The sequence below is a fragment of the Oncorhynchus masou genome, chromosome 22 (assembly GCF_036934945.1).
Source record: "Oncorhynchus masou masou isolate Uvic2021 chromosome 22, UVic_Omas_1.1, whole genome shotgun sequence".
NCBI classification, from domain to species: domain Eukaryota; kingdom Metazoa; phylum Chordata; class Actinopteri; order Salmoniformes; family Salmonidae; genus Oncorhynchus; species Oncorhynchus masou.
Genome location: NC_088233.1, coordinates 30,924,852 through 30,951,969, shown reverse-complemented (window position 1 = coordinate 30,951,969; position 27,118 = coordinate 30,924,852). Strand labels below are relative to the sequence as shown.

Below are 27,118 nucleotides of genomic sequence, written 5' to 3'. Positions count from 1 at the left end.
TATTCCATCTCGCATCTATGTGCTCTCCTCCTCTCACCTTCATTGTGGACTTCACTGCACAACATATCAGCATGTACTGTATGTGACCAGGCGAAAAAACCTTTCCAAGCCAAATCGTTTCACACAGCCTACATAGCTGCCACCATATTAGCTAAAGTAACGTCATAGTCAGAATAGCTAATAGAACTAGCGTGTTAGTGAACTCGCTACAATAATGCAGTAACTTTACAGTCAGTAAGGAGTTACACCGGTGGCCCCGGAGGCAATAAATTAGTCAACTAAAAGCTTACCTCGACATTTGAAGAGTTCCGGTGTTGCGTTGGATAGTCATAGCCAGCTAGCTAAGATAGCATCCCTCTGTTTGAGCAGGCTGTTTCATTAGGCTAAACTAGCTAGCTGCATTTGCTAGCTAAGTAAATTAAACTGAAACTAAACCCCCAAAAATGAAATGTCTGTCTATTTCTCTCTTGCTTCTCCTTCATTTTGGATTATATATAAAAAAAAGTAAACTGTTCAACTATTGCCTTTCTCTTTGAGTCAACTACTCACCACATTTTATGCACTGCAGTGCTAGCTAGCTGTAGCTTATGCTTTCAGTACTATATTCATTCTCTGATCCTTTGATTGGGTGGGCAACATGTTAGTTCATGCAGCAAGAGCTCTGATAGGTTGGAGGACAGCATCCGGTAGAAGTCATAATTACTGGCAGTGGGTGAGAACCATGAGCCTCCTAGGTTTTGTATTAAAGTCAATATACCCAGAGGAGGACGGAAGCTAGCTGTACTCCGGCTACACCATGGTGCTACCCTACAGAGTGCTGTTGAGGCTATTATAGACCTTTTTTGCTTAATATATTTTTTAGAAACTATTTGGTTACGTGAATATATTTAGTATAGCTTTATCTAAAAATAATAACTTTGTTTTACAATTTTTATTTTTATGTAATTCACTGAGGAGGATGGTTCTTCCCTTTCCTCCTCTGAGGAGACTCCACTGCCCTCGTCCTATACCCTGAACTGTCTAGCCCTGTCTGACAGCAACGCACACATGCAGCAGCCTGTATTGTGTGTCTGCAAGCTTTACTTTCGTTTCCATCAAAGTCCATTGTTTAGTTTAAATTCTGCATTGCCTCTGCTTTTCTCAGACAGAGTGTATCATCTTTGGTTACTAAGTACTGAACGAAGACAAAGCAACAAAACCAAACTATGACGTGTGTGCGCGCTTGGGCATGTGTGTGTGCATGCGCGTCTGGAGCGAGGGCCGTCCTGTTCAAGGAAGTACTGTATTTACCTAACAAACAGAGGAGGCTAAACGACATGCTAATCTTGGCCTACATAAAGCGAGGTAGAAAAAAAGTCAAATAAAATAATGCTCTGAGACGGATATTAAATTGTCAGTATGTATGAGTTTAAAGATGTTTCAAGTGGCTTGGATATTATTTACTTGCACTACTAACTGTAAGTATTATTTGCGATGTTAAAACTTTGCAGCTGTTCTCTGCAATGTGGCATCAATATCAGAGTGTATAAATACCCAAAATGACAACTACAGAACAAACGGCACAGATAAGTTTGTTCATGTTGCAATGTTTTTTCAATTTTTATTTAAAATTTTACATTTTCATGGAAATTATGCGTTCAGCATTGCAGTGTATTTGGGAATGCGTTTTCTTCAGCAGGCCCCCAATGAGCCGCCGAAACCAAGCAACGCAGACAACCAGAAGCCAACCAAAAAAAGAAAAGAATGGTTCTTCATCTGGCGGCATTCTAGGGTACATTTCGTTTAAGTATTCAGGTAAGTAATATAAGCTTTGTGCTTTGGATGAGCTTCATCTAGTAGTCTCAGGTGTCTTCAGGGGTCTGGTGCTTGGGTTCGTCGGTGCGTCAAGGTCGCTGCGGATCAGCTGATCTGCAGCTCCTGGCTCTGCTCACCATGCCCGACTGACCGGGTCCTGCGAGGTCATGCTGAGGGTCAGAACCTGCTAGGGGACAGACTCCCAACACCCCCTACCAGGACATGGCCAGGGACCCAGTGACCTGCCCTTGGGAGCAGGCTTTTCATCTCCTTTCCTCCTCCTCCTCTCCTCCTCTCCACTGTGGGACAAGACTTTGTTTTAGTCACAGTCAGTCCACAAGACAACTCTGACCCTACAATGTAGTATGTTGAGAGTTTCATTTAAATTTTATACATCTTAATTGTCCATAAAGGGTTATTCATCACCAACACATGCATGCTGTTGTTGTGAGATACTTACAAGAAAATACACAGCAAGCAAACAGAGTGGGAACTCCATAGTGACCTGACAGAGGGTCACCAGTCCTGCAACACAAGGAAGGATGCACAAATTGATGTGAGTGACGCAGGCGACAGTGATACATCCCCCTGGTACAGCATTGATGTTTAACAAATGCTCTTACCATGTATTATAGTCTTGTCAAAGTTATCTTGTACTATAGACATTTGAAAAAACAGTAACCTATTCCTGTAACTGTAAATTTACAACAAAACAAACACAATATTTGGGTTTGATGATATTGAAATGTATACAAACAGAATGACAAAGCACATAAAACAAATCAGTCTCTATACAAGCTCTTAAATCTCGATGGAAAGGAAACTCACCCAAATCCTTAAGCGGAGGGCTCCGCAGGATAAAAAGGACAGATCAAACATTGTAACCTCCTTTTATACCTTGAAAAAACTTTCCCCTCCTCCTTATCTGTCATTGCAATGCTGAGAGCCACAGGAAAGCAGCTAACACCCTCAGCCTACTTTGTGTGTGTGGGCGTGATCGGGCTGGGCACAGTGGCTTTGTGCCACACAACGTTTCTTCTTTCCCTTCAGTTTCCTTTTCAGCAGTCTGTCCAAGTTTCGTTTCTCTGCTGCCACTCCTCTTCACAGATAATGTTTATTTGGTTTCTAGGCTTCTACCCAGCTAGCACATCTGGTTCCTTGATAGTTGTGGGAACATAAGTTTTGGATTTCCCATTGGTTCTGGGAACGTAGCCATAAGTTACGTTCTGAGAACGGAAGTGAAAAATTTGCCTGTTCTGGGAACATTTATTTTTTAGGTTGCAGGGAGTCTTGTGCGGGTCATAGAACAATCCCCAAATGGTTCGGACGCTACAGACGTTTTCGTGAAACATATGGTTCTCAGAACAAGTACACCTGTTCTTTCTAGAAGACAATACAAAGCTCCTGACATCAAACTCTTTCTTTTCATACTGTAACTTTCACATTAGCAACCTTCCAATTCAAATTGACATTTTGTTCCAAGCTTTATTATCTGTGGAAAACACTTACAAACATCCTAAAAATTAAGTAGACCGACTGGGCACAGACCTCAATTCAATGTAATTTCATTGAAATGACGTGAAAACAACGTTGATTCAACCAGTGTGTGCCCATGACGTAAGTCAGTTCCTATGGCCATACCCTAAATTGAATGTATTTTTTTGCTGATGCTTATTGATGTAATGAGGAACATGGCCTATTCAAAAAGTATGTATTTGCAGTTACACACATAAAAGGAAACTGAACTGTGAGGATTACTGTAGCATTTGACTAATCCACTTTAAATAATGTACTGAAAGACAAATATAGCATTCTCAGTCACATTTCATATCGATACTGACTGCTCCCACACAATGTACCCAACAGAAGTAACCTGAGATGACACTGCACATAAAATACTAAATGTTTAACCAAGATAATTACACCCTCCCCCCCCCCCCCCAAATCCTAACCATTAGTGGGGTAGATGCAAACCTCACCCAATATTACAACTAGGGGCAACTTCAACCTCTACCAAGACGTAGCAGGATGTATTATAGTGTCACACCCCCTCTATACTTCAGGTAAAATCTGAGTCAGGCACTCTGTGGGAGGTCAAGCACATTAGACAAGTCCATTTCATCTAATTCCAGGTTTCCATTCAGCCAGGGTGTAGGTGAACACGCAGTCACCCTTCAGGTTTCTCTAGTGTTGGCTTTGGAACTATGCCAGAAGGGAGGAGCTGATTCACTTCAGCCGGAGAGACCTAAAGCTTTGGGCTGCTGAACATGGAGCATGTATGTGTACATTACACATTCCTAAACACAATCTTCAAAGAGAATTACATACTAACTGAAATAGCCATTTCATCACATTCAAAACACATGAAAAAAAGACAAGCTCTGTCAATTTAAAGTTAAATCCTCAGAAAGACAATTTAACAGGTGAATTTATTTATACATGTTTTGTAAAACAGTTATCACATCATTCAAAAGTTGTGGCAGCTTTATGCAGTTTCAAGAAGCATCCGTCAGTTGGAATGTATGCACTGCTCAGGGAGATACAGCAGGGGTGTGTGGGGGAGGGTCAGATTAAGCACAACAACAGCCATCAAATATCAGAAGAGTGTGCCCAGCCACAAGCAAGCACTGCTGAGCCAAAGCATGCCACTGAACAATACAACACCAATATTGGCCCGGTTCTAATGCTTAGAAAACACATCCTTCAGCCTTCTTCCCTTTCCTTCCTTCATTGACACCATTATTTAAAGCCAATACTTCAGATATGTAATAACTTCAAAGATGGCCGAGAGGGAAGAAAGCACTTAAGTATTAGAACAGGGCCACAGTCTTGGTTAGGAGGTGCACATTCTCACTAGACTAGACAAAAAAATGTAAGTGGTTTCAGCTCATTTGTGGTAGAAGTTATACTATACACAGGTCCTGGATCAGATTAACCATCCTAACCTGAATTATTAGGGGGATGGAAAAGTATCAAACACCTGTTTCAATGTTTAGTGGCAACTTCTACCTACTAATTTCAGCTTCCCACAGCTTACATCATAGCACATAAGGAAATGGGTTATTACATAATTGTGGCCCATTTAAAAAAAAAGGGGTGGGGGGGAAGACATTAGTCAAGCATCTCTTTTCTATGTGGCGAGCCCAGAGCAAAGCAACCCTACAAAGAGATGGCAAAAACCAGTAGTACCAGGAGCAAACTGTTTCCAGTGGTTCAATTGTGTTCCATTCACTGGTAGGAGTTCCATTTGGCTCCCAGTGCAGAAAGACTTCCTCAAACATCTGGAGATTTATGACTTCATTGTCATTTTATTCTTCATCTCATTCTAGAAGCTTCGGTCCCTTACATAGGTGATATCGCATGGGAGTGAAGTCACATGGGTGAGAGGTATAGGACCAGGGTTGTTTCAGTGAAAATGTCCATGAGGTCTAGTGTAGCTGAACAGGTTGCAGTAGAAGTTTCCCTTAACCACAGATCTAGGATCAGATTACAACACCCTCAATCCTGATACTTAACCATAGGCAGATTTAAAGGTCTGACCCAGGATCAGTGGTTGGGGGTAACGTCAACCCAGCAGAACACTTTACAAAGGAAGGGGCGTCTCCATGGTGTCTCAGAGCAGCCATTTGCTAAACATGCAACTGAAAGCATCAGTTTATCTAGTGCAAGATATGAGGTGGGGGAAAAAGTGAAGACTAAAGTATATAAAGGGATAATGGTCAAAGAAAGTGAAGTAAAAATAGTAAAATAAGATGTTCCTATATGTATTGATTGCATTGTCCACAAGTCCTGTCCATTCTAGGTGCACAAGTTATTCAAGACCAAACTTGTCTTGATTGAAGGTGTCAGTCTGTGGTTCTCCCTCTCCTTTTTTCGTGTGATGTCCGGTGTTATTGCTTGGACAGCTCATTGGAAAGCCAGTCCAGTCCTTCATACAGTCCTGTGCCCTGGGTCGCACAGGTCGCCTGCACGTGCCACTGAGAAGTAAGAGAGCAAGAGAGAAAAGGATCAACATTGAGAAAAAGCATGCCTGCATGCCTATGTCTCACATACTCACCACTCTGCTGCGGAGGCTCTGCAGTCCCAGTTTGTCTGTAAGGTCGCTGACTGCCATAGCATTGGGAAGGTCCTGCTTGTTAGCAAACACCAGCAACACTGCTTCTCTCAACTCATCCTCCTGGAGCTGGGGGGGGGGGGGGTTAGATCACTAGTTGAGATAATGAGCTCTTGCTCAGAAAGTCAACACTGTGCTCTGTGATTAAATAATTTGTTTCACAATAAGTTTCAGGTTCAATGTCCAGTCAATTATAAATAGACCCAGCCAAGACACTTGGCAAGTCTATAGGCCTTTACGTACCATAACAGTCAATATACCCATCATTAACTACATACCATACCAACAGTAAATAGACCCATCATCTCCTACATATCATACAGAGTAAATATACCTACCATTTTAGAGAGCTCCTCTGCAGACTCGGCCACTCTCTCTCTGTCGTTGCTGTCTACTACAAAGATCAGACCCTGAGTGTGGGATGAACACAGTCAGAGAGGATGCCCTTAGGCATTACATGAGAAAAGTAAAAGAGTAGGCTGTAGCCTCCCTGGTTCCCTTTTGGTGTGTGTATATACCTGTGTGTTCTGGAAGTAGTGTCTCCAGAGGGGTCTGATCTTGTCCTGACCACCCACATCCCATACCGTGAAGCAGATGTTCTTATACTCCACCGTCTCCACGTTAAAGCCTGTCACACACACCAAAGAGATGCATTAGGTCTAAATGTCAATCCCATGTATTATATATGGACGGAAATATATTATTATATCTATAGACAAGTGCATGAATGTGGTTAGTGACAGTCCAATATCCTACCCAGGTCAATTATACCTCAATTTAAAGCTAAGTTTCAGTTGAGACTGAAAAACAGCTTCTATCTAAAGGCCATCAGACTGTTAAATAGCCATCACTAGCACATTAGAGGCTGCTGCCTATATACATAGACTTCAAATCACTGGCCACTAATAAATGGAACACTAGTCACGAATAATGTTTGCATATGTTGTATTACTCATCTGTATATACTTTATTCTCTTCTACTGTATATTAATCTATGCCGCTCTGACATTGCTCATCCATATATTTATATATTCTTAATTCCTTTACTTAGATGTCTGTATTGTTGTGAAATTGTTAGATATTACTTGTTAGATAGATCTGCACTGTTGGAGCTAGAAAGACAAGCATTTTACTACACCAGCAATAACATCTGCTAAACATGTTTATGTGACCAATACAGTTTGATTTGAGACTGGAGGGTGAAAGGTGGGTGTGACTGTGTGTTTGTTTTACCGATAGTTGGAATGGTGGTCACTATTTCTCCCAGCTTCAGTTTGTACAAGATAGTAGTTTTCCCTGCAGCATCCAAACCCACTGAGAAAACAAACATTTATTTTGAACATTATCTCTCATTCTCACATACAACTGCAAGCAAGAACGTGCATATATATATATATTTTTTATGGACACTTATTGTAGCTATTAACGGTGTATCTTATCCGTGTCGACAGCTGCATGAAGATACAAAACCCACCAGCAAATGACGGATAGCTATCATTAGCTAAACAGATGGCTTACTAACGTGAGCTAGAACTAGCTTGTCACTCACGACCACAGACCAAGAAACAATTTTTTGTAACTAGCGTTAACCGGTTAGCTTTCCATTTTTTTATACCCGCGGGCTACCTATTTAGTTAATATTTTTTAACTTTCTGCAGAGTTTGTTGACACAAATCAACCACCAAAAAGTTAGCTACGTAGCAGCTAGCAACACTTTTTGGATAACTATGAACTAAACGTTAGCTACTGTTAGCTAACTGGTCACGGTTACTATTCTACCTACACCATTTGGGTCCAACAAATCAACTTTTTTTATATACACAACGTTATATGTTCCATACTCACTAAAGACTCCCGTGATGTTCTCCTGTAACGTTAGCGTTCATTTGAAAGCCAGTTAGCCAGCTAACATCCGACACTTACCCATAAGTATTCTCATCTGTTTCTTGCCGAACAGTCTGGTAAAAACTGACGAGATTAGGAGCCCCATGTTGTGCGTGAATGTCTCAAATTATTACAGAAAGCTTTTCTAAATTATTGTCGTTCTTGAGACAATTGGTCTGAATCTTTCTGTTTGTGACTCCCAAGCAAGAATCGTTTCTGTCCTCTGATGCTGCCACGTCCGGGCCAACGTGGAACTCCCGACGTCATCGATTTGACTCAACTTTATTAGCATTTGGGTCAACGTGGTGATGGACAACAACAATATTAAACTAATGCAGAGACAATTGTCTTGAGCAGACATGATCGTAAGTAAAACGACTCTGCATGTACAGATTCGACCGATCCACCACTACCCATTTGTGTCACATAATGTTTTGAGGTAAAAATGTCACTTGTTGTTCACACTGATTATTTGCAGTCACATTGTGTGCCAGCAGATGTCAGATTACAACACGGGTTCGCTGTTATTGCAACGCGAACTAATGATGTCACGTTAGATAGATAAGACCCTCTTTGGTCAGTATTTCTCAGCGCACCATATCTTCTGACAGCCATATTGAACTTCACATGGTATAATTAATTTGTTAATCCTCCTCATCATGCATGCCATCACATTCTGGTGAAGTGTGAGGGATGTCATGTGTTTGTTTCTGCAATGGGCAGTGACCAATGACACACTTTATAGAGATTCAAATGAAACATAAACACGCAAGCAAACACACACGTTCTGTGCAACAGTTGAGCAAAACGTGAGACTAGTGTGTTATCAGGAGTGTGGTGCTTGGCTAAATAGGGCAACTACTATCACTGAGAAACGTGTTAACCCGGTGTTTAGAGTAAACAATGTTTTGACTGCATGTTAGTTTCTCCTTTGCAACCTGTGTGTCCCATTAAAATCTGGTGCATGCATAATGTAGCCTATGCCAAACAAATAAATAACTTATAGGCTACACAGTTATCATAGGATGTATAGGGTTAAATATAGCCAACTATATACTATCGCTCTGGTCTTCTCCAAACCAGTATGAGACCTGGCTTATCGACTGTCCGCCATGCACGGCATTTCTGAAGGGAAATTCCTACACCTGTCCCGTGTGGGGATTTTTTGCTGCAAAGGTAAATCGACATGTGACAGACAGGTCCAAGGCGCAGGCGTCTTGGTGCCGTGGGCGAGCCGCCTGTTAATAACCCAGTCAGATGTATAGAAAGAATCATATATTTTGTGCTGTGGACTACATGGATAACGATTTATTTATTTTAAACAAAGGACGGGTGCGCTTTGGATAACTTTGCCTAGGTGGCAATTGTGCGGCTCATTCACAATGAGTTTGGATCGATTTTTAAGCAATGACCAGGTAAGAACAATTTTTTTCAATTATTAGTGCAAGTACATTGATGTGTAGTCTAACCATATCTACATTGTAGGTATAGCTATAAAAGCCCCATTGAAAAATCTCACAGAGCTGCAATGGAGTTAGCTATAATAAGTCCAGACTCATTCTGTTTTAGGGCTATTTCAGCACACTGTTGAATTGATTCTGCATTGTTTTCTTTATGTAGATCACTGGTCTCTCGACTGTGTACCTGGTATCTCTCTCTATAAGGTAAGCAAAACTGACTTCCCACACCCATAGGCTATATGTGACACATGGATGTGAAGTGTTGCATGTCAGCTAAGATTTGAGAACGTTTGGGTCTAAGTGTTAGTGTTTCTAAATGTAACTGTTCTGTGTTGTGCAAATAATCTTACCTATGCTATGTGTTTTCAAATCAAACCAATTTATAGCAGGCTAGTCCAGAAAATATTTGAGTTTGTTTTGGTTGTTGAAAATGTAGACTAGTAAATTACACTGCCGAGAAGTTGACGTCACACACGTGTCATCTCATAATGACATGGTTGGCATCCAGTCATTTGATCTTTTATTTCTGCAGTGTTGCCAGTCAGACCAATTGAGCAACTTGACATGCATGTGACGAACGTAATTTATCATAATTTATCATAACTTAATATATAAAGCGCTGTGTTTGCCATGCCTAACTCTAGCTCTTTACAGCACTACTGTCTTTTAATCCTGCATAGTAGATGAGGAGTTTGTTGTTTGGCTGCAAAGAACCGCTTGATGTGTTTTGTTTATTTACGGTTAAGTTTGATATGTGTAATTTTGGAGACAACTTTGTTATTTTTCTCTACGTATTATATTTGAAGGGTTTCATTCCAAAATGCTATATATCCATTTTCAGAAATGTTGGCAAATTAGCTTTTATTGTTTAAAGAATTGTGAAATAGATTGGTGTGTGTTTTCACTATCAAATCATGGCATGGGGTTGTTAAATCTCTCACTTGATGGTTTCATTTTAGAGAGACAGATAATCATGTTTTTGCTAAATGCTATCTGCCTCACTCAGAGAAACAAGTTGTACTGCGAGCCCACTGGGCACACACTGGTTGAATCAACGTTGTTTCCACATAATTTCAATGAAATTACTTTGAACCAATGTGGAAAAGACATTGAATTGATGTCTGTGCCCAGTGGGAGGTTTTACACAGTCAAATGTATTTTTTTTAATGATACATTAGTGACGTCAATATATTTTTTTTATGAATCATTTACATTCTAGTCATTTAGCAGATTCCCTCATCCAGAGTGACTTACAGTTAGTGCATTCATCTTAAGATAGCAAGGTGAGACAACCACATATCACAGTCAAATTTACAGCAAATGAACATTCCATTCCAGCTAAAAATGGATATATAGGTTTGAAAAAAATATATATATTAACATTTTGCACACATCTAAAATCGATGAACAGTAATATTTTACACACACATGAAGGTGCCCAAAAGCAATCAATTCTAGTGAAAAAACACACATTTGGGGATAAAGGGAAGGGTGATACCAAGTCAGTTGCCCAACTGAATGCATTCAACAAAATACGTTTTCCGCATTTAACCAAACCCCTCTGAATCAGAGAGGTGCGGGGGCTGCTTTAATTGACATACACGGCACCCGGGGACCAACTGTTGTTCAGGGTTAACTGCCTTGCTCAAGGGCAGAACTGCAGTTTTTTCCACCTTGTCGCCTCTGGGATTTGAACCAGCAACCTTTCAGTTACTAGCCCACCAATATTAACCGCTAGGCTACCTGTCTCCCCATATATAGAGGTGGATATAGCGCTTTAGAAAGAATCTTAATTTGAATGCATGCAATTTGAATGCTACATCTGAATGCAGAGGTCTTGATCAGTGAGTGATTCTTGAGTTGTAAGCTTCCAGTTGATCAGGACACGGCCCCACGCCCACCCAAGCCCCTTCCTCCCATTTCAGCACCCAGTCCACTTGGACAGCTCCCCCCTTTTACTACATACCCTCAACCAAGCAGCCTCCACAGTGTGTGTGTCTAGGTCAGGCATATATTACCTGCTAGTTATTCTGATGGTTTATAGGACACGGTGTAGGCCTACATTGCATTTTATTATTTGATATTCCTTAATTTAATTATATTAGCCTGGATGCCATCTCTATTCAGCTATTATGTTCCACACCTTGCCAAGAGTGGCAAGGAGTGGAATGTTAGCTAAAAAAGACTTGTACCAAGACTAGCATACAATGTCTTTCTGTTGTAATTTGATTGTATTTATTTTCCAACACAATCTTTGTGAACATTCAGAATGACATGATTGACTGTTATTTAATGGTGCTATAATTGTGTACTATCAGTATTTAGGTATTTTACTTTCTATTTCCAGTTTGATTGGGAGTTTTTCAGTGCTGGTGGTTTCCATTGTAAAGAGGAGCCACCTAAAAGAACAGGTGGGTGGATGAGAGGAAGAGTATCTTTGACTGTGTGTGTGCGTGCGTGCCTGTACCTTTCTGTGATTGTGAGTTTGATATAATTATTTCCAAGGCTGTCTCTTAGCAAAATACAGTATGTGTTTACCAGGGTCACTCATTAGGATGTAACTACATAAACATTACAGATACAGATGTATGATCTTAATTTGATCACCCAGTTGCAGGAGAACTTTCCTACAATCCAGGGAATGTGGAACTTGTAGTGTATTTGAGGTTTAAAAAGGCTTCTGAAGTTTGTAATTTCCACTTTGACATTTCAGACTTGATGTTCACTTACAAAAAATGTATCAACCTTTACAAAAATCTCCATGAATTATAATGCACATAATCATTTTAATTCTCTGTTGCTGCAGGATTAATATTCTGCTGTAGCAAACAGGTTCAAATTAAGATCCTACATCTGTAGAATAGTCATGAATTGGTGAGCTGACATTATTCCTTACTCTCCTTGTCAGATAGAGGCATGTCTGTTCTACATAAAATAATCATTATCTTCCGAATCGTTGTGGCCTACTGAACATGGCCCAGGCTACTCCCTTGCTGTCTGCCTGTGCCTATACTTCTTCATTGAGTCAAAGCTATAGGACTGCTCTATCTACTCTAGAAAAATTTGTAGAGGCCGTTCTAGTGAGTTCACAGGGGATGGAGAAAGATTCAAATCAAATTCTATTGGTGACATACATGTGTTAGGCAGATGTTATTGCGAGTGTAATGAAATGACTGTGCTTCTAGCCCCGAAAGTGCAGTAATATCTAACAAGTGATATCTAACAGTTTCACAACATATTCCCAAAATACACCTAAATCTAAGTAAGAAATGGATTAAGAATATATACAGTTGGCTCCAAAATTACTGGCACCCCTGATTGAAAATGCACAAACAATACTTAAAAAAATATTAACAATATAATTATAGAGATAAACTCAAAATACCAACATGTGAGAAATACTGTACTTTATTAATGTGCCAATGGAACCCACCAAATCATACAATTATTTAATACAAAATACATTTCACCAAAATCAAGGTTTCATAATTATTGGCACTCCTCATTTAGTACTTTGTGCAACCATCTGAAATCAAATCAAATTTATTTGTCACATACACATGGTTAGCAGATGTTAATGCGAGTCTAGCGAAATGCTTGTGCTTCTAGTTCCGACAATGCAGTAATAACCAACGAATAATCTAACCTAACAATTCCAAAACTACTACCTTATACACACAAGTGTAAAGGGATGAAGAGTATGTACATAAAGTTATATGAATGAGTGATGGTACAGAACGGTATAGGCAAGATGCAGTAGATGGTATCGAGTCCAGTATATACATATGAGATGAGTAATAAGGGTATGTAAACCTAAGTGGCATAGTTTAAAGTGGCTAGTGATACATGTATTACATAAAGATGCAGTAGATGATATAGAGTACAGTATATACATATACATATACATATGAGATGAGTAATGTAGGATATGTAAACATTATATTAAGTAGCAAGGATAACAGCATGGATTCCTTTCCTGTAATGTTTGACAAGGTTAAGGAACAACATTTGGAGTGATTTTGGACCATTCCTCTTTGCAGATCCTTTCAAGATCCTTCACATTCTTGGGTTTGCGCTTATCAACTGCCCTCTTCAACTCAGCCCACAGGTTTTCCATTGGATTGAGGTACAGCGACTGAGATGGCCATGGCAGAACATTGATTTTGTTGTTACAGAACCACTTCTGTGTGGATCTTGAGGTATGTTTTGGGTCATTGTCTTGTTGGGAAGTCCACCTACGGCCAAGTCCCAGCCTTCTGGCAGAGGCAACCAGATTGTCAGCCAAAATTGCCTGGTACTTGGTGGAATTCATCAATCGTAACCAGTGCCTCTGGACCTCTGGAATTAAAACAGCCTCAAAACATCACTGACCCACCACCATATTTCACCGTGGGTATGAGGTGCCTCTCCTTGTATGCATCTCTGTTTTGACGCCAAACATGCCGATGCTGTATCTGACCAAAACGTAAAATGTTGGTCTCATCTGATCAGAGCACCTTCTTCCAATCATAATTGAAATGATGTTTGGCAAACTCCAAGCGCTTGCGTCTGTGTCTTGGGGTCAGAAAGGGCTTTCTTCTGGCAACCCTTCCAAAGAGCCTGTGGTTGTGGAGGTGGCGTCTGATGGGGCTTTCTTCTGGCAACCCTTCCAAAGAGCCTGTGGTTGTGGAGGTGGTGTCTGATGGTGCTTTCTTCTGGCAACCCTTCCAAAGAGCCTGTGGTTGTGGAGGTGGTGTCTGATGGTGCTTTCTTCTGGCAACCCTTCCAAAGAGCCTGTGGTTGTGGAGGTGGCGTCTGATGGTGCTTTCTTCTGGCAACCCTTCCAAAGAGCCTGTGGTTGTGGAGGTGGCGTCTGATGGTGCTTTCTTCTGGCAACCCTTCCAAAGAGCCTGTGGTTGTGGAGGTGGTGTCTGATGGTGCTTTCTTCTGGCAACCCTTCCAAAGAGCCTGTGGTTGTGGAGGTGGCGTCTGATGGTGCTTTTTGAAACCTGGTGACCCCAAGACGCCACCAAGGCCTGCAATTCTTTCAGTGATTCTGGGTTTTTGTTGCTTCTCTCACGATCCTCCTCCCTATCCTGGGGGGCAAAATGCATTTGCGTCCTCTACCCGTGTGGTTTTCAACTGTTCCATATCTTTTGATTTTTTTTAATAATTGCCCTGACAGAGCTCAGTGGTACATTCAATCATTTGTGGATCTTCTTGTAGCCATTACCAGATTTATGAAGGTCTATGACCATCTGTCTCTTTTGAACTGCCAGTTCTTTTGTTTTCTTCATGGTGTTGGATGACAAAAGGATATTGCATGCGTGTTATCTCATTTTTATACACTAGTGAAAAAGGAAGTGATATAATGGCTCAAAATAGTTCCTTAACACTTAGATAACTTAAATAAGTGGAATTTAATTCCTGGCTTAATTTTGGTAGATGTTATTTACAATAATATTTAAGGGTGCCATTAATTGTGAAACCTTGATTTGGAAGACATTGATTTTTAATTAAATTAATAAATTATTTTGTTGGGTTCCATTGAAACATTAATAAAGTACAGTATTTTTCACATGTTGGTATTTTGAGTTTGTCAAAATAATTATATTGTTTATATTTGTTTAAGTATTGTTTGTGAATTGCCAGTCAGGGGTGCCAGTCATTTTGGAGCCCACTGTATACATATATGTCAGAGCGGCATTGGACTAAGATACAGTGGCATAGTATAGAGTACAGTATATAAACTCAGAAAAAAATAAACATCCCTTTTTCTTCTTCATTGTAAAGGGTTTAAACACTGTTTTCCATGCTTGTTCAATGCACCATAATTAATTAATAAACATGGCCCTGTGGAACGGTCGATAAGACACTAACAGCTTACAGACGGTAGGCAATTAAGGTCACAGTTATGAAAACTTAGGACACTAAAGAGGCCTTTCTACTGACTCTGAAAAACACCAAAAGAAAGATGCCCAGTGTCCCTGCTCATCTGTGTGAACGTGCCTTAGGCATGCTGCAAGGAGGCATGAGGACTGCAGATGTGGCCAGGGCAATAAATCGCAAAGTCCGTACTATGAGACGCCTTAAACAGCACAACAGGGAGACAGGACGGGCAGCTGATCGTCCTCACAGTGGCAGACCACGTATAACAACACCTGCACAGGATCGGTACAGCCGAACATCACACCTGCGGGACAGGTACAGGATGGCAACAACAACTGCCCGAGTTACACCAGGAACGCATAATCCCTCCATATGTGCTCAGACTGTCTGCAATAGGCTGAGAGAGGCTGGGCTGAGGGCTTGTAGGCCTGTTGTAAGGCAGGTCCTCTCCAGACATCACCGGCAGCAATGTCGCCTATGGGCACAAACCCGCCGTTGCTGGACCAGACAGGACTGGCAAAAAGTGCTCTTCACTGACAAGTTGTGATTTTGTCTCACCAGGGGTGATGATCGGATTCACGTTTATCATCGAAGGAATGAGCATTACACCGAGGCCTCTACTCTGGAGGTTGTGGGTTTGGAGGTTGTGGGTCCGTCATGGTCTGGGGCGGTGTGTCACAGCATCATCGGACTGAGCTTGTTGTCATTGCAGGCAATCTCAATGCTGTGCATTACAGGGAAAATATCCTCCTCCCTCATGTGGTACCCTTCCTGCAGGCTCATCATGACATGACCCTCCAGCATGACAATGCCACCAGCCATACTGCTCGTTCTGTGCGTGATTTCCTGCAAGACAGGAATGTCAGTGTTCTGCCATGGCCAGCGACGAGCCCGGATCTCAATCCCATTAAGCATATCTGGGACCTGTTGGATCGGAGGGTGAGGGATAGGTTAATTGATCATTAGAAAACCCTTTTGCAATTATTTTAGCACAGCTGAAAACTGTTTAAGAAGCAATAAAACTGTCCTTCTTTAGACTAGTTGAGTATCTGGAGCATCAACATGTGTGGGTTCGACTACAGGCTTAAAATGGGCAGAAACAAAGACCTTTATTCTGAAACTCGTCAGTCTATTCTTATTCTGGGAAATGAAGGCTATTCCCATGCGAGAAATTGCCAAGAAACTGAAGATCTCGTACAATGCTGTGTATTACTCCCTTCACAGAACAGCGCAAACTGGCCCTAACCAGAATAGAAAGAGGAGTGGGAGGCCCCGGTGCACAACTGAGCAAGAGGACAAGTACATTAGTGTCTAGTTTGAGAAACAGATGCCTCACAAGTCCTCAACTTGCAGCTTCATTAAGTAGTACCCGCAAAACACCAGTCTCAACGTCAACAGTGAAGAGGTGACTCTGGAATGCTGGCCTTCTAGGCAGAGTTCCTCTGTCCAGTGTCTGTGTTCTTTTGCCCATCTTAATCTTTTCTTTTTATTGGCGTCTGGCTTGTTCTTTGCAACTCTGTAATAGAAGGCCAGCATCCCGGAGTCGCCTCTTCACTGTTGACGTGGCTAGTGATCCATTTCTAAAAGTGGCCAGTGATTACTAATCTATGTCTATAGGCAGCTGCCCCTGATGTGCTAGGGATGGCTGTTTAGCAGTCTTATGGCCTTGAGTTAGAAGGCTGTAGGTGTCCAGGAGGGTGGGAAGTTTGCCCCCGGTAATGCGTTGGGCAGACCGCACCAGCTTCTGTAGAGCTTTGTGGTTGTGGGTGGGGGAGTTGCCGTACCAGGCAGTGATACAGCCCGACAGGATGTTTACAATTGTACATCTGTAACAGTTTGTGAGGGTTTTAGGTGTTAAGCTAAATTTCTTTAGCCTCCCGAGGTTGAAGAGGTGCTGTTGTGCCTTCTTCACCACACTGTCTGTGTAGATGGACCATTTCAGTTTATCAGTGATGTGTACGCCAAGGAACCTGAAGCTTTCCACCTTCTCCTTTGCAGGTTTCATGAAGTCCACAATCATCTCCTTAGTTTTGTTGACGTTGAGTAAGAGGTTATTTTCCTGGCACCACATTCCCAAAGCCCTCACATCCTCCCTGTAGGCTGTCTCATCGTTGTTGGTAATCAAGCCTACTACTGTTGTGTCATCTGCAAACTTGATGATTGATGTGGAGGTGTGCTTGGCCACGCAGTCATGGGTGTACAGAGATCATAGGAGGGGGCTGAGCACGCACCCTTGTGGAGCCCTAATGTTGAGGATCAGTGAAGAGGAGGTGTTTTCTCCTACCTTCTACACCTGGGGGCAACCCGTCAGGAAGTCCAGGACCCGGTTGCACAGGGCGGGGTTCAGACCCAGGGCCTCGAGCTTGATGATGAGCTTGGAGGGTACTATGGTGTTGAATGCTGAGCTATATGATGTTTATGATGTTTATGTACATGATGTTCCAAGAGACAATATCTCTCTCATCATCACTCAATACCTAGGTTTACCTCCACTGTACATCCTACCATACCTTTGTCTGTACATACCTTGAAGCTATTTTATCGCCCCCAGAAACCTCATTTTACTCTCTGTTCCAGACGTTCTAGACTACCAACTCTCATAGCTTTTAGCCGTACCCTTATCCTACTCCTCCTCTGGTGATGTAGAGGTGAATCCAGGCCCAGCAGTGCCTAGCTCCACTCCTATTCACCAGGCGCTCTCATTTGTTGACTTCTGTAACTGCAAAAGCCTTCGTTTCATGCATATTAACATTAGAAGCCTCTTCCCTAAGTTTGTTTAATTCACTGCTTAAGCACACTCCGTCAACCCAGATGTCCTAGCCTTGTCTGAATCCTGGCTTAAGGAGGCCACCAAAAATCCTGAAATTTCCATCCCTAACTATAACATTTTCTGACAGGATAGAACTGCCAAAGGGGGCGGAGTTGCAACCTACTGCAGAGATAGCCTGCAGCGTTCTGTCATACTATCCAGGTCTGTGTCCAAACAATTCAAGCTTCTGTTTAAAAAAAATACACCTTTCCAGAAACAAATCTCTCACCGTTTCCGCTTGCTATAGAACCCCTTCGGCCCCTAGCTGTGCCCTGGACACCATATGTGAATTGATCACCCCCATCTATCTTCATCTAGAGTTTGTACTGTTAGGTGACCTATACTGGGACATGCTCAACACCCCGGCCGTCCTACAATCTAAGCTAGATGCCCTCAATCTCACACAAATTATCAAGGAACCTACCAGGTAAACCCTAAATCTGTAACCATTGGCACCCTCTTAGATATCATCCTGACCAACCTGCCCTCTAAATACACCTCTGCTGTCTTCAACCAGGATCTCAGTGATCACTGAGATCATATTGTATGCGTGCGTAATGGGTCCGTGGTCAAACGATCACCGCTCATCACTGTCATATGCTACCTAAAACACTTTACCTTTATTTAACTATGTTAGTTAAGAACAAGTTCTTATTTTCAATGATGGCCTAGGAACAGTGGGTTAACTGCCTGTTCAGGGGCAGAACGACAGGTTTGTAACTTGTCAGCTCAGGGGTTTGAACTTGCAACCTTCCAGTTACTAGTCCAACACTCTAAAACCACTAGGCTACCCTGCCGCCCCACTTTAGCGAGGAGGCCTTTCTAAATCGACCTGGCCCGGGTAAGCTGGAAGTATATTGATCTCATCCCGTCAGAAGAGGATGCATGGTTGCTCTTCAAAAGTGCTTTCCTCACAATCTTAAATAAGCATGCCTCGTTCAAAAAATGTAGAACTAAGAACAGATATAGCCTGTGGTTCACTCCTGACTTGACTGCCGTTGACCAGCACAAAAACATCCTGTGGCGTACTGAAGCTGTAACACCAAGGCTTTGAATTATATCAAGTTTATTCCCACCTGCGTCAAGCACATTAGACAGATATTCTATGGCTAGAGATGTACAATGTTATTGTCACGTTCTCATAGTTTTCCAAACACACAAATGCTTTTGTCTCTTTAGGTGAATCCCCTGGTCCAGCTGGCTCTAGCTGATCTGTTGGCAGCAGTCACCCTGATGTTCACCAGCGCAATGAATGAAACACACACCTTCACCCCCAGTGTGTTAATCTGTGAAAAACTACTGCCTCTGTCACTGGTGAGACAGTCTTCTGTGGCTATTATACTGTATATAGGGATAATGCACTATAATGATCCTAATCTTAGAATGAACATTCTGTAAATTTCAAAATAGTTTGTTAAACAGTTTAATTTTGTCCTTATATCCCTCAAATACACTCTATAGCTTTGATGACAAATTTATAAAAAAGCTTGTGTGCGCACCTCTAGACTAAGGAATACATAAGGTATACATACATACAATCTGTCTTTGACTGCTTCAACGTGATCCAATTGTAATAGCATTTTTTGTGTGTAAATCAGACAGAATTTGTGTTGGCTGAACTGTTTTACACTGTGTCATGTCATGGAGCATGACATTATGCGATGTCATTTTTAGAGCAAAGTTTTACTGCTTGTCCTTTCTATTATAGACCTTTAACTGAAGTGCTCTTGACACTACTGTGTGCCATTTTCTATTATAATAATTTATTTGTGTGTGTGTGTGTGTGTGTGTGTGTGTGCACTGTTCCAGATGTTTTACTTTGTGTCGTTCCTCCTGATGGTAGTGTATGCCTGGGAGTCAAAGCATGCAGTCGAGGGATGGAGGGAGAGACCAAGAGAGGAAGAGGTGAGGACCCAAGCATCCACCAAGGGCTCCTACACGCGCATGCACACACGCATGCTCACACACCTCAACTTTGTTTGATTTATTCTAAAATCATGTATCCCTCTCTCCCCCCAGTCCCAGTGTCGACAAAGGATGGGGGTTGTGCCTGTATATACTTGTGTGTGGTGAGTCAAATTATTTCATTTTCAAATAGAAACATCCCTGCTTTTAACCAAACTGCTCTGTGTAGTGGCTTAAAAGCAACATACAGTATGTCCCTGACTGAGTGAGTGTGATGCCCTTACAGGTTTATACCATTGGTGATGTACTTTGTGTACGTGATGACTTTAGTCCTGGTACCACCCAGCCACATGACGGCAAACAACGCTGAAGCTAGCACATACTGCAACAGGTGTGTATGTCTCTTTGTGTGCTGCACAGGCCAGGGTTCGTCCTAGTGCATTTGCATAACGCTTATGACACTTTAATGAGAGAAAATATAAATACTCCAGCAAAACATTTCTTATGAGTGTCTCACGTCTCTCTGTGATTGTGTGTTCCTCTTAGCTGTATCCTCTTCCTGCATATCTGGAGGGACAACTGCTCAGATATAGTGAGTAAATACCTTGTTCCACGCATGTTGTATCTGTCTGTTCATAAAGGGATTGGACGGCATAATGAATGAGACCTTGTTTGTTTTGTTATCCAGGAACATATCCATGATATCTTCATACAATGCTTCCTCTTCGTCAGTGTGATACCAGTTTTGGTGTGCTGCACAGTAAGTACCATACATCTTCACTAGTCTAGCATACAGTACAGTAATCACCATAGTTATCTCATAAACATGGGTTAGTTTACAGTATTTTACAGCCAATAGAATGAAGAATGATGATCATGAAAATTAGGAGCTAAGGTGATGATGATGTACCTGTACAGGTGGTTTACTACAAGGTGGGCAGCTGGTATCGCAGGTATGAGGAGGAGGGACTATTTCCTGTGGAGGGAGATGCACGTTCCAGGAAACGGCTGAGGGGTATGTTCTCCACTGCTCGCTACATGATGGTGGTCATCATCTTCTGCTGGACCCCAGGTACACAAATTCATCTCCCCACGCACGCACACATGCATGCACACACACACAGTATGTGTGTAACTCTGTAACTCCAACCTCAGGACTAATATCATCTATTTTGTCCCGTCCCCAGCCCTTGTTCTGGTTGTCCTGTCTGTGATACCAGACATACCTCAAGTAAATCTCTTCCCCCTGTATGTTATACAGGTCAGTATTTCAACTATCTCACTGATGATTGCAGACATACCCCTTCCAAGATACCATCACCCAGAATGAATTGCCATTTTCCCCTAGAGAGCCTTCTTTAGCTATGTAAAATTAATAATGACACTAAGATAAGCACCCATAATGCTTTATCCTTACCCACTATACTCCATCCTGATTCAGAGGAGTTGGGTTAAATGCGGAAGGCACATTTCAGTTGAATGCATTCAGTTGTGCAACTGACTAGGTGCCCCCTTCCATTTCCATCCTGGTGTCTCTGCAGGCGATGACGTTGTCTCTGCAGGGCTGTCTGAACAGTGTGGTCTATGCCTGGAGACGACCGAACTTCAGAGACGCTGTGCTCGGAGAGAGGTTGCCCCTTCTCAGCCAAGACGCCCCTCTGCCCTTCTTTGACGAATCACTGAGGGGGCCGCTTGCACCCTTAACCTCTAACTCCTGACTCTAGAGAAGCTGCTATGCTGCGGGTGGAATTCTACCTCTGGCACAGAAACAGTTTACCCTCCTCAAATACTAACCTTTACCACTGAGGGAAGCAATGCAACACTGACCTCAGATCAGCATCTTGGGATAACTTCATTCTACTACTCCCACTGGGATGGTTGTCCAGAACCAAGACAATGGTGTACTATGGACGTAGGGGTCGATTCAGACTCAGGAAATGTATGCCTTTCCTACACACGTCTTTCCTATGCACTTCTCAGTAGATGGTATTCAGACTTTCCTTATGCAGACGTGTAACGGGCTTTGCAGGCGTGGTTTCCTTGTAAATTGATAAATACATTTTATAGAACAGCTGAAAATCCTCCCACTTGCTGGCCAACAGACTTTCTCATCGAGTTTTCATTCAATAAAGTTTTCTGTACATTCATCTTAAACCATCCCTTTAAATACGGTGTACCTTTAATTCGAATTTGGTCGACAGACTCACTAGAATACATAGAGAGAAAAGCTTCAGAGTATTAGAGATCAATGGAAGGAAGCCATCTAAATATATGCATATTTGTTACAGTTTCAGCACCAACTGGTTAAAAAATATTCTGGTAGATTATTTAGGCAAATATTAGGGTTAGGAAGGTATGTATGACATGAACTGGTTTGGTGAGCCTTTCCGCACAAAATATAATATAGATTTTTTTAAATTTAACCTTTATTTAACCAGATAGGCCAGTTGAGAACAAGTTCTCATTTACAACTGCGACCTGGCCAAGATAAAGCAAAGCAGTGCGACACAAACAACAACTCAGAGTTACACATGGAATAAACAAACATGCAGTCAATAATACAATAGAAATTAATCAAAAATACAGTGCTTTGATTCATCCTGAAAGTTGCCATATTCAAATTCAATCCATAAAATATTGGAAGGTGAAAAAAAGTGTACAATAGGGGTTGAACAATAGGCTAGTCCGATAAATCAACCATAATCCTTACTAATAATTGAACTGTAATGCCAATGGTCCAGTCATTGTGAACTGTGCACCAGGCTCCAGGGTTAACCTGCTATGTGTGGTCTGACTTCCATAATGATTCAAATAGGCTACATGCCCCAAATTATTGCGCAACGATAGCCTATTGATCCACTACTGGAAGATACTGTTCCCAGAGACTGGAATAACACCTTTACTCACAGAGTTCACCTGGTATTCTACATAAAATGCTACGTTAAGTGGTATGTCAGAAGACACCATTTGCAATTCAGAATTTTCCTGGGCCTCAAAACATCTGTTTGAATGTGATTTCTGTAGCACCATTTTTGTTTGTGTTATTTAGAAGAATCTTCAATGATCTATTCATTTTTTAGTACAATGCTATTTCAGTATGAAGAGAGAATGAGGTGGTTCTTTTGATGAGGTGTAGAGCCAGATGGGCCAGAGAACAACATGACATAACAATGACCATCGTTTGATTTGATTGATTTGATTAATGGAATATGGTTTATGAAGCGCTTCCTTATGGTGTTGGGGATTTCACTCTTTCCAGTAGATAGCTAGAGCAACTGTCAGTGATTGTGTACAATATAGCAAGCAATATAGCTAGTAACCATAGCAAGCTTTCATTTGTACACATTCAGTGTTTTTTTTAGCCAGGTTATATAGTATCACCCTTTGAACAAAATTAATTAAAATCAGGATTATCATTTTTATTCAGTCATTTGACATGTGTATAGACTAAAGACGAAAAAGCACTCAAGGACTAAATGTACTGTACTTTAGCATGTAGATGTTCTTTGGTAGGCATTAAAATCACAGGATAACATTTCCCTCGTATATTTATGTTGTTATGATGTTTTATTTGTGCAATAAATGGCCTCTTATCCAGTCCCATTTTAACTGACATTCTCCTACTCTCATTTATTGTAAGCTCAGAACAAAATGGTTTAATCCTATGGTGACCTTGTATCATAATGACTTCAGACTTGTTTCATGATGGTCACCTGTTGTAATGCATAGTTCAGATAAAATATAAACTTGTACTCAGTCATTATGTGTGTCACTTAGAGGGGCTGGGAGTGCTGAGTCAACTGGTGACAGAGACGAGTGATGTGTTCTGCTGTGTCATGCCGAGTCACTTGTGACTATAAACGTTAAAGTGTGTGATGAAAGATATGACAGTTTAAAAGGTTGAGGTCACAGACTTGTAGTGGCAGGTGTTTCTACTCTAGGGTATATTCTGTCCTCACCTCTGACCGCCTCTTCCCCCTCACCTCCATACCTCCCCCTAATCCCTCAGTCCCCCCCCCTCACACTGACCTGTAGCAGCCCCCTCATTCCTAACCTTAGCCCACTCATTCTTAACCCCCCTACCTTCCATTATATCAATATCCCCTCCACCCCTTTATTATCCACTCCACATACAGTGTGTATCATAAGTATTTCTTCACATTTTCTTGTCTTACAAAGTGGAATAAAATACATTTTATTGTGATTGTGTCATCTAGACAAAATAATCCATAATGTCAAAGTGAAAAGAAAATACTACACATTTTTAAAAATGAATATAATTTTTAGAAATAAAATATTGTCATTGCATACAGTACCAGGTAGAAGTTTGGACACAGCTACTCATTCAAGGGTTTTTCTGAATTTGTACTATTTTCTACATGGTAGAATAATAGCAAAGACATCAAAACTATGAAATAACACATGGAATCGTGTAGTAACCAAAAAAGTGTTGAACAAATCAAAATACATTTTATATTTGAGATTCTTCAAAGTAGCCACCCTTTGCTTTGATGACAGCTTTGCACACTCTTGGCATTCTCTCAACCAGCTTCACCTGGAATGCTTTTCCAACAGTCTTGAAGGAGTTCCTACATATGCTGAGCACTTGTTGGCTGCTTTTCCATCACTCTGCTGTCCATCTCATCCCAAGCCATCTCAATTGGGTTGAGGTTGGGTGATTGTGGAGGCCAGGTCATCTGATCCATCACTCTCCTTAGTCAAATATTCCTTACACAGCCTGGAGGTATGTTGGGTCATTGTCCTGTTGAAAAACAAATGACAGTCCCACTAAGTGCAAATCAGATGGGATGGTGTATCGCTGCAGAATGCTGTGGTAGCCATGCTGGTTAAGTGTGCCTTGAATTCTAAATAAATCACAGACAGTGTCACCAGCAAAGCACCCCCACACCATCACACCCCCACCTCCATGATTCATGGTGGGAACCACCACACATGCAGAGATTATCTGTTCACCTACTCTGCGTCTCACAAAGACACTAGATCTAAAAGGCCCAAAAAGTATTAGGCCCATAAAAGTATTTTCTTGCTGGTGTCCTTCAATAGTTACCTTGTGTGTGTGTGTTAACTTTATTTTACTAGGCAAGTCAGTTAAGAACAAATTCTTATTTTCAATGACGGCCTAGGAACAGTGGGTTAACTGCCTGTTCAGGGGCAGAACGACAGATTTGTACCTTGTCAGCTCGGGGATTCAAACTTGCAACCTTTCGGTTACTAGTCCAACACTCTAACCACTAGGCTACCCTGCCGCCCCAGTAGTGATTTCTTTGTAGCAATTCGACCATGAAAGCCTGATTCACGCAGTCTCTTCTGATCAATTAATGTTACTTGAAATCTGTGAAGCATTTATTTGGGCTGAAATTTGAGGCTGGTAACTCGAATGAACCTATCCTCTGAAGCAGAGGTAACTTTGGGTGTTCCTTTCCTGTAGTGTTCCTCATGAGAGCCAGTTTCATCATAAAGCTTGATGGTTTTTGCGACTGACCTTGAAGAAAGTTCTTGACATTTTCTGGATTGACTGACCTTCATGTCTTAAAGTAATGATGGACTGTCATTTCCCTTTGCTTATTTGAGCTGTTTTTGCCATAATATAGACTTGGTCTTTTACCAAATAGGGCCATCTGTGTACCAGCCCTACATTGTCACAACACAACTGATTGGCTCAAATGCATTAAGAAGGAAAGAAATTCCACAAATTAACTTAACAAGGCACACCTGTTAAATGAAATGCATTCCAGGTGACTACCTCATGAAGCTGGTTGAGAGAATGCCAAGAGCGTGCAAAGCTGTCATAAAGGCAAAGGGTGTCTACTTTGAAGAATCTCAAATATACATTTTTTGGTTACTGCATGATTCCATATGTGTTATTTCATAATTTTCTACAATGTAGAAAATAGTAAAAATGAAGAAAAACCCTGGAATGAGTAGGTTTGTTCAAACGTTTGACTTGTACTGTAAGTATGCAACCCCTTTGTTAAGGAAAGACAAAATGTTGAATTTCATTTTTTTTTTCACATAATAAGTTACATGGACTCACTGTGTAAAATATGGATTGACATGATTAAGGACTACTGTAACGATGTACGCAGAGAGTCGGGAAGCAAGTTCAGGGAGTGAATACATTTAATTAATCAATTAACAAAACAAGAAACAAACAGCTCACAGACATGAAACAGGAAGAGAAACAATGACGACGGGAAGAAACCAAAGGGAGTGACATATAAAGGGCAGGTAATCAAGGAGGTGATGGAGTCCATGTGAGTGTCATTATGCGCAAATGCGCGTAACAGGTGTGCGCCATAAACGAGCAGCCTGTTGACCTAGATGCCGGAGATGGAGGACATGTGACAAATACCCTCTTCCTCTGTCCCCCATGCCAACATAAAGGTCCCTAAGTCAAGTATTGCATTTCAAGTACAGATTCAACTACAAATACCAGAGAGCTTTTCAAAGCCTCATAAAGAAGGGCAGTGTCACATCTTCTCCCGCTCTTACCTCCCCTATATCTGTCTCTCCCTTCGTTCAGGCAGTATGGGTTATTTGTTTCCTGTCCAGACGCTACTCTTGTTTTGTATTGTTCCATGTTTATTGCTTTATTAAACTCACCACCTGCACCTGTTCTGAAGTCCCAGCATCTCCATTATAAAGTACTGGCTCAACAAATGGAAGAAGCAGGGAATCAGGACATCTCCCAGACGGTCCACGAACAGGTTAACCTACTTCATCCACACCATGACCAGCTGGTGCAACTGGGGATGGCTGTGGATGAGGTCCTTCAACATCTCAAACATACCCGAGCGGCATTGCCTTCAACTTGCAGAGGATACTCTACAACCAGTCGACTCAGCGAGCCAGCACACCAGTCCATTCAGCAGTCCGCCTCCCAGATCAGCGATGCCAGATTGTCCCTCCCGGACAAATATGACGGAACCTCATCTAAATGCCGTGGCTTCCTACTCCAGTGCTCCCTCTATTTTGCTCACCAGATTTCTCTGCTGACTGGGCAGGTGTTGGAGTGGGCTATGGCCGTCTGGGAGAGAAGAGAGGAGAAGCTGGCTTAGTATGAGGGGTTCATGGCTTTGTTCAGAGGTATCTTCAATCATCCACCGGAGGGCAGAGGGGGGGTGAGCGCCTACTCCAACTACGGCTGCCAAGTACACGCTCACCTTACAGACAGTAGCAGCCTCCAGTGGATGGAATGAGCCGGCACTCCTTACGCTATTCAGAAGAGGACTGCGCGAGGAGGTCCAGACGGAACTAGCATGT

General features: G+C 41.8%; 2 protein-coding genes and 1 long non-coding RNA gene across 6 annotated transcripts; 1 reads left to right on the top strand and 2 right to left on the bottom strand.

Annotated features, from left to right (window-relative positions):
- Positions 1-1,570: 1,570 nt before the first annotated feature.
- Positions 1,571-2,731, bottom strand: LOC135509319 (uncharacterized). The gene is made up of 3 exons (XR_010450920.1): positions 2,623-2,731; positions 2,255-2,319; positions 1,571-2,093 (listed from the first exon to the last, which is right to left on the bottom strand). It is a non-coding gene; the product is annotated as an uncharacterized LOC135509319 (long non-coding RNA).
- Positions 2,732-4,178: 1,447 nt separating this feature from the next.
- On the bottom strand, positions 4,179-8,062 carry LOC135509318 (ADP-ribosylation factor 4-like). Its single transcript, XM_064929867.1, has 6 exons — positions 7,832-8,062; positions 7,142-7,222; positions 6,427-6,536; positions 6,247-6,318; positions 5,852-5,977; positions 4,179-5,771 (listed from the first exon to the last, which is right to left on the bottom strand). The coding sequence occupies exons 1-6, from the start codon at positions 7,896-7,898 to the stop codon at positions 5,685-5,687; spliced, it is 543 nt and encodes a 180-aa protein (XP_064785939.1). The 5' UTR covers positions 7,899-8,062; the 3' UTR covers positions 4,179-5,684.
- An 830-nt stretch (positions 8,063-8,892) lies between these two features.
- On the top strand, positions 8,893-23,449 carry LOC135509317 (transmembrane protein 116-like). Of its 4 annotated transcripts, XM_064929863.1 has the most exons (13): positions 8,893-8,968; positions 9,120-9,207; positions 9,413-9,456; positions 11,600-11,663; positions 19,109-19,243; positions 19,739-19,834; positions 19,949-19,998; positions 20,121-20,225; positions 20,381-20,426; positions 20,523-20,594; positions 20,753-20,906; positions 21,022-21,095; positions 21,376-23,449. In XM_064929863.1, exons 2-13 carry the CDS (start codon positions 9,175-9,177, stop codon positions 21,550-21,552), a joined length of 1,050 nt encoding a protein of 349 aa, XP_064785935.1. In that variant the 5' UTR covers positions 8,893-8,968; positions 9,120-9,174; the 3' UTR covers positions 21,553-23,449. The 4 variants fall into 4 exon arrangements, with proteins under 4 accessions (XP_064785935.1, XP_064785936.1, XP_064785937.1 ...); XM_064929864.1 differs by lacking the exons at positions 8,893-8,968; positions 21,022-21,095 and having other exon boundaries at positions 8,986-9,207; XM_064929865.1 differs by lacking the exons at positions 8,893-8,968; positions 9,120-9,207; positions 9,413-9,456 and adding an exon at positions 17,119-18,091 and having other exon boundaries at positions 11,604-11,663.
- The last annotated feature ends 3,669 nt before the right edge of the window (positions 23,450-27,118 follow it).

Bases quoted from the DNA above. Each gene is read 5' to 3' on its own strand.
- LOC135509318 (XM_064929867.1), bottom strand. From the start codon at position 7,898: ATGGGGCTCCTAATCTCGTCAGTTTTTACCAGACTGTTCGGCAAGAAA. The intron at 7,223-7,831 runs GTAAGTGTCGGA...TTGTTTTCTCAG, and splicing joins ACAGATGAGAATACTTATGG to TGGGTTTGGATGCTGCAGGG. The intron at 6,537-7,141 runs GTAAAACAAACA...TGTGTGTGACAG, and splicing joins GACCACCATTCCAACTATCG to GCTTTAACGTGGAGACGGTG.
- LOC135509317 (XM_064929863.1), top strand. From the start codon at position 9,175: ATGAGTTTGGATCGATTTTTAAGCAATGACCAG. The intron at 19,835-19,948 runs GTGAGGACCCAA...CTCTCCCCCCAG, and splicing joins AGAGACCAAGAGAGGAAGAG to TCCCAGTGTCGACAAAGGAT. The intron at 19,999-20,120 runs GTGAGTCAAATT...ATGCCCTTACAG, and splicing joins CCTGTATATACTTGTGTGTG to GTTTATACCATTGGTGATGT.